General features: G+C 46.8%; 1 protein-coding gene across 2 annotated transcripts in view; it reads right to left on the bottom strand.

Moving 5' to 3' along the window:
• The window catches only part of LOC148010218 (uncharacterized), a 167797-nt gene that overhangs the window by 97755 nt on the left and 54668 nt on the right, over window positions 1-15374 (bottom strand). For both annotated transcript variants that reach the window (XM_087672621.1, XM_087672622.1), the window contains exon 3: window positions 7148-7217. In XM_087672621.1, the coding sequence (XP_087528747.1) occupies window positions 7148-7217 (70 nt within the window). The remainder of the gene's footprint in view (window positions 1-7147; window positions 7218-15374) is intronic.

Raw genomic sequence — 15374 nt, 5'->3', positions numbered from 1 at the left:
GGAGTTAGATTGCACGCGGTCCCCTACTGGATGCCAACGGGCCTTTTGGAGCACCACTTTCCAAGAGCCGACCAAGTGCAGTAACAAAGAGGAAGAGGGACTGGAAAATCGAGAGTCAGAATTAAGGACATGCCACCAGGAGGCCCGAAGCCGTGTGTTACCATGGCGTAGCCCGCTGTCCTCAAGAAAATAACGGGCTATGATGGTCCACGGGTGATGATCCACACACATGGCACGAAAAAGAGACCAACGAAGAGCCACCATATGAGTTTCTGCATCCAAAATAGCGCCACCACCCATGCGTTTAGGGGTACATGTATGCGACCATGAAATCCATGAAATGCCTGCCTGCAGGGAATCCTTCTTCCATAGCATGAAACGAATGGGATGAGTGAGAGCCTTCAAAATAGTAGGCGTCCACGGCAGCAATGGCAGGAAATACGTTCGCATTGGTAGCATAATTGTCTGAGCCACTTTGAGGCGCACATGGAATAGCCACGCTTGCAACTTCCAATACATAAACTTCGTCGCCAGTTTTTGTGAAATCCACTCCAGTAGGTCCTTTGGCCGTACATCCACTCCCAACGGGTATCCAAGATGCCTGACAATGGATCCACGGGAAACCACCTGACCCTGCCAGCCTCATGACTGTAAATCAGGCTCCGTGCAACTGAGAATGGCCGACTTAAAGGCATTGATGCGAAGACCAAAGGCCTGACCAAAGAGCGTCCAAACATCTAATGCCTTTCAAATGTTGTCCCTGTCTGCCCGCAAAATCATAAAGGTGTCATCAGCCAAAGATTGGCTAATGAAGTGCTGCCCCAAAGGAAGAGACAATCCGGCCAGCTGAGCAGAAGCCGCCATTGAGGATAACATTGAAAGGACCGGGTGAGTCGCCAGGGCAAAGAAGAGAGGACTCAAAGGGCAACCCTGTCTGACCGAGCGAGCAAGGACAAATGGCTCTGTAACCCCACCATTGAGCATAACTCTTCAAGAAGCCGCAGCACTAATGGTGTAGATCAATCGGGACATCCGGGTACCAAAGCCCATAGCAGACATGAGATCTGCAATGAAAGACCAGTCCACATAGTCGAACGCCTTTTCCAAGTCCAATTGAATCAATACCACTTCCTGACTGAATGCCGCGCATAGTCAATAGCCATTTGCACATTCAAGATATTATGGAGAATATTGCGGCCCTTGATGAAACCATATTGGAGAGGATACACAATAGCTGGAAGGTGCTTGTGAAGCCGATTCGCCAGCACTTTGGAGAAGATTTTATACATCGAGCCCATCAAAGAAATTGGTCTCCAGTGTTGAAGCTTTGACGGCGAAGGGACCTTGGGAATCAGTTTGATAAGGCCTTCTTTCCATGAGGAAGGCATGGCCCCTGTTTCCCAAACCTGCTGACACATGACCGCCAATGGCTTCACCAACTGCATGGCCGAGTTCTCAAAGAATTCATTAGTGAGACCATCCCAACTAGGACTTTTATCCTTAGGCAGGTGCAACAAAACATCCATAACCTCCTCCTCGCAAATATCCGCCTCCAAAGTGGCTTGCATATCAAGTGGAACCTGCTGACGAACCAGATGATAGAAGGCCGAGCGGGCATGCGTAACCTGGCTAGAAGGCGAGGGAGAAGAACCAAGAAGTTCCATAAAATAATTTCTGCACATAGTGACAATGGTCTGCGGATCAGTGACCATGCGACCTTCCAAATCCTGGAGTCTAGTCATATTTTCGCAAGCCGGAGAAGCATGCAAGGCGCGAAAGAACTTATGAGACTGGCAGGCACTATCTTGCAATGTGTCAGTCAAGTTATGCAGCTTGGCCTACTGATAAGATTTCAACTGAAATACTTGAATAAGATGGGCCAAACGCCTTTCCAGTGACAGCAGAAAATCATCATCTGGGGAATCCACGAGCAAGGAACGGACCAAAGCCAGTAAGTCCTCTGCTGCATGTCGACGTCGCCGACAAAGAGAGGCATGATGAATCCCATACTGCCGAGCAACCCGCTGCACATTAGAAAGCAGCCGCGCAAATGCTGCCAGGCCGTCAGAGGCGAAGTCCAATAAGAATCTCTCAATCAATTGCTGCATATAGCCCTGAAAAATTGGATGCATCAAATAAGAGGAGTTGAAACGTAAAGGGAGACTATCCAGCAACTGCGTAAAAGGTGCAATAGATTGTGCCCGCATCTCAAGCTGGAGGGGGAAATGGTCCGACAACGCATATTGTTGCAAGACCTTCATTTCCAGCATTTCGGGAAGAAAATCATCCCCTTGCATGATATACATTCGGTCCAACCGCGACCAAGTAGTGGCATATCGTGCGGAATGAAAAGTAAAGCCTGAAATAGAAGGGTGAAGCCACAACCAAAGATCTTGCTTAAGCACGCGCAAAGCAAAGGAATTCCACACCCGGCTTTCCGGCGTATCCATTACCGAATGCCCCGAAGTGGACTGAGAAGAGTCAACACACATATTGAAATCTCCCATCAAAAACCCCCTTCGGCCAAGTGACATGGAGCCCTGCAAAGTCGACCAAAGATCCCGTCGGGATGCGGGATCATTTGGAGCATAGAGGCCCAGCAACCATAAAATCTCTCCTTCAAATAAGACTTCGATTACCAGAAAGCAGCCTTGCACATCATTTTTGACAAGAACAGGCTGGTATTTCTCATGGACAATCGTCAGCACGCCCGAATAGTGCGTAGCATGTGTCCCTGCATAAAACAGACAGAATCCATGACAATCCACAATTTTTCCTGCTTCCGCGTGACTTTTGTGCTCAACTACACACAATACATCCCACTGGTTCTCATGCAAGACAATCCACATGGCATGTTGCTTATGGCGAGAGCAAATGCCTCGCACATTCCACGTGGCTATCTTCATATATCTTCAAAAAAGGAAGTCAGGAACGAGGCGGCTGTTGCCTCAATTTCACCTTTTCCGCGAGAGCATCTAGGACACCCTCATCCAAAAAATCAGCCAATACTGCAAACGAATTCTGGCGACCTGCTTTAGAGGTAGAAGGAAAATCCACTGCCTTGGGAGCAGGGCGGGGATAACGCCGATCCCAGGGTGTAATCACATTACCTTTTGTATCAAACGCCAGCTTAGCAGGTGGGCCCTTGGGGCCATCTATATAGGCTTTCCTTGTAGACTGATTACGGGGGGCAGACGGGGCCATAGTACGTGCAACCGGCTGTGAAGTGAACATTTCTTTCCTGCGCATATACGTGCGCACGGAATCCTGTGAAGTATTAGGCCCAGGATCCGCCATGCCTGCATCCAACTTTTTACCTTTTTTTTGACGTGCCTCAATCCAATCAGTGCTACGAGAATCCAAACCCAGGACCTGTTGTTTGCCTTTATCCACAACATTTGGCGGCTGAAGGGCCTCCTGTGTCGGGGCATCAAGCACCATGTCATCCTTAGGCAGCACAACCTGTGCATCCTCGGAAGACGGTTGCCTTTCAGGGCATTCGGCCATGAAATGCCCCAATTTACCACATGAAAAGCAGTGGCCTGCAAAATTGCCCCATTTCAAGCGAAAATGCAAAGGATGCATGCCAGAACAATTGAGGCGAAGCCACGCAGGCCTTTTCCTACCTGTGTCCTATAACATGCATAAACGGTTTCGATTCATAGCCCTAAGGCTTGGGGGCACCAGCACTGTTCCCACAACGGCCATCGCATCCTTCAACAATGGCCAATAAACTGCCGGACAATTTTCCACTTCCACCCATACCGGGCATTCTCGTTGAAGCAGACCCTGGAAATCGGCCATAGGGCGCCATGGTACAACATGGACCAAACGGCGATCAAAGAATAATGGCAGCTTGGACAGGAGCTCAGCTCGATGTGTTTTCGATTTCAACAGCACCTCATAAAAGCCGCGAGGTCCAAGGAAGATCTCCTCAACACACTCCCCTTGCAATAAATGGTGCATCCACTGGTGAATATGTGAAAGCACTGGGATCCTGCTAGTGAAGAAAAGTATGACTGCACGGTCATAAAACACCGAGAAGGACCGCAAGACTGATTTCGGGTCCACCGTGGCTTCCAGCACATCATCAGTTCCCGCATCAGAAAAAGTTTCATTGTTGTGCTGGACATAATCGCCAAGCAGAGTATTGGCAAAGTCCAGCAAATGCTCCCAGTCTATCTCTTGCGAATCCACAGGATCGAAGGCAACCTGCGCATAGGAACGTTCCTGAGGACCCATTGGCTCGTCAGGAGTATGCTTGGAGCATTTGCCCGCAGGCGGCAGTTCCGAGCCCAGAGGCATCTCCTCCGTGCAGGGCACCATATCCTCCGGCTCCTCTGTATCAGAATCAGGGCCAAGGGCTGCCACCGTCCGGTCTAGAAAATCCATATCCAGGCCAGCCATACTGCTGTCTTCTGGCTTCTCTCTCTCTCTCTCGCTCTCACTCTCTCGCGCTCTCGCTCTCTCGGTGTCTGTGGAAAGATAAGGCTGCACTGTCTCCGTGTGCAGCTCGCAGAGCCCAGAGGCGCAAGCTCAGGCACGAACAGAGGATACGGCCTCTCGCGGGGGCGACGACCACGGCGGCTGACTGGCGAGGGCAGCGTCCGACAGGCGAGGGTGGCATCCGACAGGCAAGGGCGGACAGGTCTGGCAGGCGATGGCGGTGGTCAGACTAGGGCGTCCAGGGCAGCAATCGTCAGGGGCGGGCGAGAGGACAGGCGACAGAGCAGGCTGTCAACTAACAGGACAGGGCAGGCAGTCGTCAGGGGCGGGCGCGAGGACACGCGACAGGGGCAGGCAGTCGTCGGACAGGACAGGCGGCTGGGGCAGGCAGACGTCTGACAGGCGACAGGCTTGCGATGGCGAACAGGACCGCGACGAGTAGGACCCGCTGGCGTGACACGCAACAGGAGCAGGAACGATGGCGGGGGCGAGGGGCGACAGTCATCCGGTCGACAGCAGGGCAGGGCACGCAGGCGGCGTCATCGCGATAGCTCTCTCTCTCTCTCTCTCTCTCTCTCTCTCTCTCTCTCTCTCTCTCTCTCTCTCAACTGGGGGATCTAGAGTGTCTAGGCCTTAAAGTGTAGAAGTCTCTATTAACTTTACCTCCGGTCTAACTCCAATAGGAAGCTCTAGCAACATAAGCCTCTACTAACTCTATGTCCAGTTTATCTCAATAAAAAGCTTTTGTATGATATCAATACTTTGATCTAGCCTCCTTCATCGCATCTATCTCCACTTTAGTAGCATGCATCCTCTCAACCACCCATCTACAGCCTAGACATCTATCCTCATTTCTCTTTAGTGCTGCCAATGACTTCTAGTAGTCCTTTCCCTCTATGGAAGGTCCTGTCCCCTAAAAGCTTCCTCTCTAAAGGAGTTCATCTCCTGGAGTCTCTCATCCAAATTCTCTAGCTGCCATGCCTAGTGATAATGATCTAGACCGCAGTACAGGGTTGGGGGGTGGGGGACGCGAACGGATGATGTGGTGCTCTAACTCTCTCAAGGAGAACCAATTGAACCAGTGCATGATTTGAGAGAGTAGTGATAAGAGTCGATTTGAGGGTATTGGTTGACTTTCTACAAGGTCTCATAATGAAGATGCCCAAAGTGGCACTACCAAAGAGAGCCGAAATCATTCAAAAACCAAACAATGACACTTGTGAGTTCATACTAACCACCGTTTTGTGGGCCAACCCAAAGTGGCTCAACTGTCCAAATATCTCTTGCCTGCACCACCTCCTAAGTGAAAAAATTTGATGTCACAATCAGCTTAGTAGGTGCAGCATGAGGCCCATTCAACAAACTAGAACATGAAACTTTTCTCCAAGGATGAATAGGCCCTCTGTCAGCTTGGTAGGTGCAGCATGAGGCCTATTCCACAACTAGAACATGAAACTTTTCTCCAAGGATGAATAGGCCCTCGGTCATGCTAAATTTCTTAACCAGTCTTGATGACAGGTCATATCAGTAGCAGCACCAATGTCCATTAGATGGAGCTGACCTCCTTCCTGTTGGAAAAAGAATCCTTCACTGGATGAAGATAGGAGTGTTCTCCTAGAAATGAGCACAGATCCTTGGAATGCTGGCCCTCCAACTGCAATGACATAAATGATGTGCAAACATATCGAGCTTGGTTTTCTTCTCCTTCTTTTTCTTGCCCTTCTGAGCATAAAATGCCACAGCAAAGTGCAGTTCCAAATTTCAAAATGGGAATGGAATGATGTAGGCAAGCCAGGTAATCATATAAAAACACCATAGACAGAGGCTGAAAATACGGCATTGAACCAGAGATTCAGTGAATGATGAGCACCAGCCACCAACAATAAAAATTAGCAACAAGCACACAGGTGTAGGAAAGCAAAACAGCTCAACATGACAAAAACAGATAAATTAAACATCCACAGGCTATAAAAAGCAAATGATGGAAGGTGAGGCTGATAAACAACAATGTAGTAAAATATGCAAAAGCACAAATAGAGCAATCCTTTGGGATGAAAACACAGCAGTTCTGGGCTCCGAACAGCCTTACATTGTTTGCTATGGCAATGAATGGCAGTGGTCAGCAAGAAGAATTGGAGAAAGCAATGATATCATCTCAGAATAACAACATGCTGAAGCAAACACAGCATAAGAGCTGAACACAAACTGAACCCTAAACACCAGCACGAATGGAAGACAAAGTTAGGGCAAAAAGATGCCACAAAGGCAGAGCTAACACGCACCAAAATGACAAGGCCACAATCCATAGGCAAAAGTGGATGTCAAATAACAGTCCCAAAAGGTATAAACAACCATAAAATGACCAAAATCCCAAACGAAGAATAGAATGAATGAATACTTGACTATGCAGATCAACATCCACCACTTGCTCAGAGACAGGGCTTACAAGCGGGAGATGACCCTAATGCCAATAGGATTTTGTACTGTGTAGCTTAGTGATGTTTTGTTCGTTGAGGGGCCTTCTAACAATGTTTTTTTAACACAAATGAGAGTTCCCTTCCTTTGGAGGGAAAGAAAGTGAGTAGAGTGTTGTTCCTAATTCATGCTGAACACCAAATAGCGACATGCCTAAGAATTTAAGGGGAAAAGTATTTTAAAGAGGTTTCAAAAACCAAAGAAACAATGTATATATTCTAAATACCTCAAGTAAAGAAGAACCACTTCCATTAGCAATGCCCTCAAGTTCTCGCCAGTATCTTGGATAGTAGGTTCTGCAAAAGAAAGATACAACAGTAGAATGTCATAGAAAAGTATCAAATTGAATAACTAAAGCTGATTTAACTACATGTAATACCCAGTCAAAATGAACATGCTTTCACTTCTTCTTCTTTTTAAGAAAACCTGTCCCCGTAATACCAAGTAAAATTTTGAGATGAGAACATGTATTTACTTCAATTACCACAATAACTAATTGAAATGCAATTACCAGGGGTCTTCAAAAAGAACCAAGTTCAAGTAAACTAGTTAGTATTAAGTATTTATTTGGTTCATTGACCAAGATGTGAAGCCTGCTTAAGCAGGAAGTTCTTATCATTCAAAGAGTAAATGTCGAGTAGATGGGAAGATTGGTACCAATTGCAAGGGTATCTTATGACCATCAAACCAGTTCTCCATTCCTCAGTTCACAACCAGTACCTGATTGGTGATTCCAAAGGCAACAGATTCAGCATCCAGCAATCGGTGAGGTAGGGCTGCCCACTTGCACCTCTACTTTTTCTTTTTGTGGCAACAGCCATGAGGTATTATTTGAGGGGCAGATCTACACGTATTCATGGCATTAGGCTTCCCGTTCCAAGGTTGAGGAGCTTTTAGATATAGAGTTTGCAAATCAAATAGCTACGTAGTTGGATGGAGATGAGGAGAATTTCAGGATCTTTATTGCTGCTATGGAGACCTTTTGTAGAGCCCCAAGAGCTCTTATCGATTGGAAAAAGTCCAATGGATTTTGGCTTTGTGACACCAACAACTACTGCCCTTATCTTTTACTGTTCTCTTCAAACAGTTGTATGGTCATGCAAATGATTGTAACTCATGGACTCACAAGTCACTTTGGCCTTTTGCAATCGTTAATATATCATTTCAAATCTCTCTCTCTCTTCTTTTTTTTCGTAATATATATATATATATATATATATATATATATATCTCTCTCTCTCTCTCTCACAGCCACAGAGATGTAGAGCCTGTTGTCCACACCCAGCCAGTCCATGCCCTTGCAGGATGCATCATCTACAGATATAGAGGATACTATTGTTAGTCTACCTATGCTAGTCATGTCAGTCTGTCAACTCCTGGTTGTGAGCTTCTGTTAGAGTCTAACAGAGACATAGGAGCTCTCGCAGTTTAGGAGCATTTTCTTCAGTTGTCAGCTTCCTATGTGCATCCCTAGACCAATTTCTGCTTTCCATAGTCTACCTACACCAACCAAACATTGTCATTGTCATCTAGGATTTTTTCAAGGCCTCCCTATTTTTTTCTAGCATTTTTTGGAGAGTGACCAGCATTTATTGCTGGTCAGCCAGCATTTATGGCCCCTATAGGTGCAAGTTGGCCAGTTTTTTGGTCTTTTGGCTATTTATAGCCTCACCCCCCACTTGGCAGACATACACACTCTTCAATCTTCAGTCTTCTATTTGGAGATGCACACTCTGTGCTTGGTGCTGCCATCATCATCAGCCCGATCTACTGCCCTCATTGACACTTTGGGCTACATGCAAGGACTAATCAGTCCATCCCCATTGTATCAGCATTCTTCTTCAGTCGGTGCAATATTATTCCTTCATCTTCTGCTTCCTCTCTCTCTCTCTCTGCTTCTCTCGAGTCTCCGTGTTCATATTTCTCTTCCCTTACGCACTCTCACATGGTATCATTGCCCAAGTGAGGAAACAATCTAGAGATTTCTTACACAAGAGCAGTTTTCATTGCAGAGGAGCAGCCCAAATTTATTAAAGATAGATTTTCAGACTGCGTTTGCTGTATTCACAGCCTGTACTAGTGGTCCACTGCCCTAGCAGCCAGGCCACTTCTCCAAAAGGCTAGGCAACAGCATCCAACCCAACGACAGCATCCAAGCATCAGATGGCCCCTATTTCCCGCATTTTTGCTGAAAATGCGAATTCCCTGCTATAGGCAACTGCTTCCTAGCTCCAGCGACAACTTCCTAGTGCAGGCAACCCCCTTTTGGTAGTAGGCAACAGCTTTTCCCTAACAGACAACACATCTACAGTCCATGTAGCTAATTGCCTTCTATCTCCCGCACAGTCTCCATCAAAACGCAATCTCCATCAAAACGCAGCTTTCTAGGTGATTGCAAGATTGAAGATGTCTTACCAGTTCACAAGCTTTGATGACTCAAAGGAGGAGCTTCTTTCTGAACACTATTCTGAACCAAGACACGATTATCACGATTATAGTCAAGGGGAGTCCTCTGTTTGCACCCGTTCCCCTTCTATTCATCTATCATAGAAGGCTCCGTCCGAAGTGAAGATGCCGTCCTCGATACCCTCGGTGCAAGTGCCTGTCTTACCTTCATTACCGAAAGAAGACAAACTCGATGGTTCGAACTATTCATTGTGGTTGTGTAAGGTGGAGTGCATACTTGACACCTTTGATCTTTGGGCTCTTGTTTCTTATTCTATCCCCCATCCTAAGGAGGATCTTGCAAATGGAACTTCTATGGACCGAGCAACCTTGTAGATCAACTCAACCCTTGAGCCCATTCCTTTCTCTTTATGAGTTTGTAGAATTCTATCCTTGTGCATGTTCACAAGTTGAAGACCGCAACATAAGTGTGGAAGAAGCTTGCATCTTTGTATCAGCACAAAACATTTGCCCACAAGATTTCCCTTAAGAAGAAGTTGCAGATGCTTAGTCGTGATGATTCCTCCTCTATTAAGGAGTAGATCATGAAGATGGAGGACATGATGGGTGAGCTTGCCTCTCTTGGTCAAATGATATCATCTAAAGACATGGCTATGATCCTTTTGACTCAACTACCATCTCCTCCATTCAATGTCTTCTACACCAGCCTTATCACATCGAAGATCTACGAGACACTCTTATGGAAGGAGCCTTCACCACTTGTCTTGGAGCATGATGAGTGACTCAAAGAGGTTGGGGCCAATGGTTTTGGCTCCACCGAGGCCTTTACTACAATTACACGTGGAGGGAAGAAGAAGAAGGCACAAGCCAAGTACAAGAAGCAGGAGGACAAGAAGGATGAGAAGAAGAAGAGGAAGCCCAAGTGTCCACACTATGGGAAGGGCACTCATCCTACGGAGAAGTATTGGCAAAAGTACCCCTATTTAAAGCCAAAGGAGAAGGATTTGAAGGATATGAAGGCTATCCCCAAGGTGACAAAGTCTATCTTTGTGCATCTATTTGCCAAGGAGGAGACAGCTCTTGCTTTTTTCACTCAAGAGAAGCCTTGGCTCATCGACAGTGGAGCATCTTCTCACATGACCTACAGACACAATTGGCTTCAAGACATGAGTGCCAAAGGGGATAGTGTCACCATTGGTGACAACTCTACCGTTCCCATTCGAGGAGTGGAGACTATTCCTTTATTGCTAGACAAGCAATCTTCTTCAACCAAAATTCTCTATGTACCAATTTAGGTTTTAAGCTATTGTCTATTTATGGTCTTACATGGCTTGGTACCTGCGCGGTCTTTACACAGGACGCGGTGACAATGGAGGATGAGTCTACAGGTGCCCTTCTTTGGATAGGATCCTAGGAGGGTGGGCTTTACATGCTCACAACCTTAGCCACAAGGTCTTCCCACGAGCTTGGGCTGCTTTGGCATGCCCATTATGGTCGTCTCAACTTTGATGCTATCCAACGGGCTTCTCAAAAGAAGATGATAGAGGGACTTCCTAATTTCCCTCCTATTCACACTTTGTGCCCTAGCTGTTTGAGGGGCAAGCAACATAGGCAAACCAGGTTGCTTTTGTATCCGAGTTATTAGTTTTTCTAGGAATAGTTACCAAGATAACTTATTCCCCCTTTTCCAAAATACTGGTGACCACTAGGAAGGCTTGTACCCCGCTTGAGTTGGTTCACACCAACCTTTGTGGACCTATGGGCACGGCCTCCCTTGGGAAGGCCAAGTATTTGATGTTTGATTATAGATGACTTCAGTCATTATGTGTGGCCTTATTTTCTAGAGTACAAAGTGAGGAGTACTCCCGTTTCTACGAGTGGAAAGTGTTGTGAAGACATTGACTACTTCCAAAGTTTGTAGCATACGAGCAAATCATGGTGGAGAGTTTACTTCTAACCTCTTTTCTTAGTTTTGCAAGGATCACGGCATTTGGGTGAAGTATACCCATCTGAACACACCTTCAAAGAATGGGGTGGTGGAGCGTGCAAATTGGACCATGCTAGAGATGGCCCAATCAATGTTGGAGCATCGGGGGTCTTCCTCATACCCTTTGGGGTGAGGCAGTGGCTACTGCAATTTCCATACAAAACCACTCCCTGACTTCTGTGTTACAAGACATGACTCCCTACAAGGCTTTCTTTGGTCAAAAGCCCTCCGTGTCTCACTTCCGCAACTTGGATGTGATGCATTTGTCCATGTGGACAAGAAAAAGAGAAAGACCAAGCTTGACTTGAAGTCCCGAAAGCTCATTTTTGTGGGCTGCACACACAAAGGGCTATCAACTCTACAACCCGATGACATGGAAGCTTGAGGTGAGTAGGGATGTGATCTTCGATGACAAGGCTGCGGCCTCCAAGGATCCTATTGATGGTTCTCTTCCAAGTGATTCTTTGTCATCGAATGACCCTCCCCCACACTCAGTTCCTCTACTCCCTTCAAGGTTGCCCCTTAGCACCCCTTCTTCATCTTCGGCTCCTCCCCCTCCTCCTTCTCCACCCTCTACTTGGCTTCCCTACCACCTTTAAGAGATGTGACTACTTCTTCTTCGCCAAGTACTTCCCTTCACCCTTCCCTTCGGAGCCTTCTAGGGATACTCAGTTACTATCAAAGAGAAAGCCTTCTTTAGATGAGGAGGATTTGCCTTCCCTTGGTGAGGATACTGGAGGCTGCTCAATCTCCTTGCAACAGGATGAGCCTATTCGGATTCCTCATTGGTACCGACAACTCATGTAGGATTCAAGTGTTTCTTACTTTTATGCTTCTCCTACCAATCCACGTATGCCCAACGGAATGGTTCATTTTGTGTGAACTATGCTTTTATAGCACAAATTCTTTAGGACAGTGAGCCTACTATAGTTGAGGATGCTCTTACACATGATATTTGGCATCAAGCCATGCACGAAGAGCTCAATTCTATCAAACGTAATCAAACTTGGGAGTTGGTTTCGGTGTCCCCCGAAGCGCAAGTTGATAGGCATAAAGTGGGTCTATAAGACCAAGTACCTTGCAGATGGTTCCTTGGACAAGCACAAAGCTAGGCTTGTTGCCAAGGGTTTTGCTAAGAGAGCAAGTTTGGACTATTTTAAGATTTTTGCACCTACAGCTCAGATATCTATTATTTGGGCCATCATCGCTAGCCTGTTTATCAAATGGATGTAAAGTCTACCTTCTTGAATGGTGTCCTTGAGGAGGAGACTTACGCTTCACAACCTCCAAGTTTTCTTGTGCAAGGGAAGGAGGATCATGTCTACAAATTGCGAAAGGCCCTCTAGGGCCTAAAGTAGGCTCCTAGAGCTTGGTACCATTGGACTGATTGATTCTTTCTACAAAGTGGCTTCCATCAGTCGCCTCATGACCCCAAACTATACTTCAAGGTTGAGGGTGACAAGTGTGTTTTGCTCATCTTGTATGTGGATGATCTTATCATTACAGGCAGCTTTACTCAAGGAGGTTGATTGTGTTGGGTATTTGACTCATGCCTCACTTACGCCTATGCTCATATGGGAGTGTCGGTGATCAGTAGGACACTGGGGCACTTTTTACTCTCGGTAGGAGAGGTTTTTTCCCCCAGACTTATGGTCTTATTGTCGTATGTACTTATGTGCTTATGTTACACACATTTGGGCACTTAGTGTGTGTCGCGTGTGAACACCCCCTACAACCCTAAGGTTTAAGGGTTGTACTTTGTACTTTCTGGTTACACTAATTCAGCCTATTCTCTTGGGTGTCGTGCTTCTACTCTGTCTCTCACTCTCACACTGTCTACTGAATCCCGACTGCACCTCGATCCTTCCATCTCACATTTGGTATCAGAGCAGTCTTCAGTCTGCAGTCTGCAACCCACGCCAGTTCTGCTCCAAGCCGTCAGCTCCAGCCGCCAGCGTCAGCTCCACCTGCCTGTCCCAGCGCGCCACCAGCAGGAGCCGTCAACGTCAGTCTCGTCAATCTCCTCTGCCCAGCCACGTCGTCAGCAGTCAGGCGCCACCTCTTCGTCAGTTTGCCAGCGTTACGGCCCGCCAGCGCAGCTCCACCAGTGCGTTGTTCATCAGCGCTGCCCTCGTCAGCCCAGGCGCCAGCTACGTCGACTGTGATCCTGTTCGTCAGCACTGTCGCCAGCTGGCTCGATTGTTCGCCCACGCAACTTCCGTCAGGCTGTCCTACCGCCCGCCTGACAACCAGCCAGCCAGCCCGCCCGACGACCAGCCACCCTCCACGTCAGCTCGCGACTGTCCTGTCCGCCGTCTAACGAGTCCACGTCAGACCTGTCACTCTGCTCGTCCGCCCTGACCACGTCAGGTGTGTTTTTCTTTAAAAACAAAATTTTTATTTTTAGTCCAGAATCAATTTCTGGCAGAGGAGGTTCATACGCAGCAGGAACCGCAGGCACAGCACAGGTGTGAAATAAATTTCATGCAAATTTCTGGACTGGATCATCAGAAATTTTGGGGCTTTTGTGTATTTTGTGGACAGTTGCATATGAACTACTGGTACAGTCACAGAAAGACTGTTTTTACAGAAATTTTGGCAAAAATTTTGGGAATTTTGATATAATAGTGTTGCAGTGCACTGTTTGCACCTTGGGAAGCGTGCATTAAAAGACAGTTTTCTGACAGAGTACGCCCTTGCACATTAATTGCAGAAACGTGTTTGCTGCAATTTCCGAAAATTTGCAGGTTTCCAGTTCATACTGCTTTGACATTGCTCATTTTGTCTTTGGGAATTTGTCATCATGGCAAATCAGGGAGGTGATGTCTTTACGTATGTATCCAAGAAAGACAGATTGGACGGAAACAACTATTCGCTTTGGTCATTCATGATGAAGAATGTATTAGTGGCCAAGAATTTATGGGATTATGTCAGTGGAGAGGAAACTCGACCGAGAGTTATAGCTCCCGTTACTCCTCCTCCCCATGGCGCACGTGGACAACGGGGACCTCAGCCCATTCCACCTCACCCACTTCCTCCAAGAACTGCAGCTCAAAAAGCTTGGGATACACGTGATGCACATGCCTTGTCGCTGATTGCTCTCGCAGTTCAGCGGTCCATCATACCTCATATCCGTTCGGCATCTTCTTCACGAGATGCATGGTTGACTTTGGAGCATATGTTTGCAGGAAAGAATGAGACTCGGATCTCTTTCTTAAAGAAAGAGTTGGAAACTCTGAAGATGCATGAAGGTGATTCTATGCAGGATCACTTAAATAAGATTCAGGACTTGAGGGAGCAGCTCATGAATGTAGATGAGTATTTTTCGGATGCACAGTTGATATCCACCACCTTGAATTCCTTACCTCCTTCGTACTTGTCTTTTCATACTGCATTGAACCTCACCATGAGGATTGCTGAGCACCCACTCACTTTTATTCAGCTGGTTAGTTTGCTTCTAGAGGAGGAGCAAACACGGAAAAATAGTGGTGTGGATGCTATAGTCTCTGAGCAGGCTTTTGTGGCAAGACAGAAAGGCAAAAACAGCAAGGTGAAAAATGCTCCACATAGTTCTGGCACTTCGGGCACATCGCAAAATCAGACACAAGGGGAGACGCAAGCAAAAAAAGGAAAATGTCATTATTGTAAGAAGCCCGGCCACTATATCACTGAGTGCAGGAAGCGCATTGCCAAAGAGAAGAAGAAGGAGTCAGGAATGTCTGTTTCTACTACTCCTTCCACTGCTAGTGAGTCCGCGTCCTTTGTTGTGGACAGAGACTATTGTTTTTACACTTGCAGTTATGACATCTCTTGGGCCGATAGAGCACTTAGCTCTACAGAAGATGCTGACACTTGGTTCTTTGACAGTGGTGCTTCTAGACATACTACATCTCGCAGAGATTTGTTTGCTTCAGTTAGTGCACCTCCCGTTGGGAAATCGGTACAGTGTGCCAATAATGCATCATACCCTGTTCGTGGTATTAGGGAGATTCAGCTCACAGCCATTGATGGCTCTATTATCCGCCTGCAGGATGCTTTGTTTGTACCTGGAATCAAGAAG

The sequence above is a fragment of the Lygodium microphyllum genome, chromosome 30 (genome assembly GCF_053477565.2).
Source record: "Lygodium microphyllum isolate KBCC chromosome 30, Lygodium_microphyllum_v1.1.10, whole genome shotgun sequence".
NCBI classification, from domain to species: domain Eukaryota; kingdom Viridiplantae; phylum Streptophyta; class Polypodiopsida; order Schizaeales; family Lygodiaceae; genus Lygodium; species Lygodium microphyllum.
Note: the sequence above shows the minus strand (reverse complement) of the source record. Positions and strands in the feature narration are given on the sequence as shown.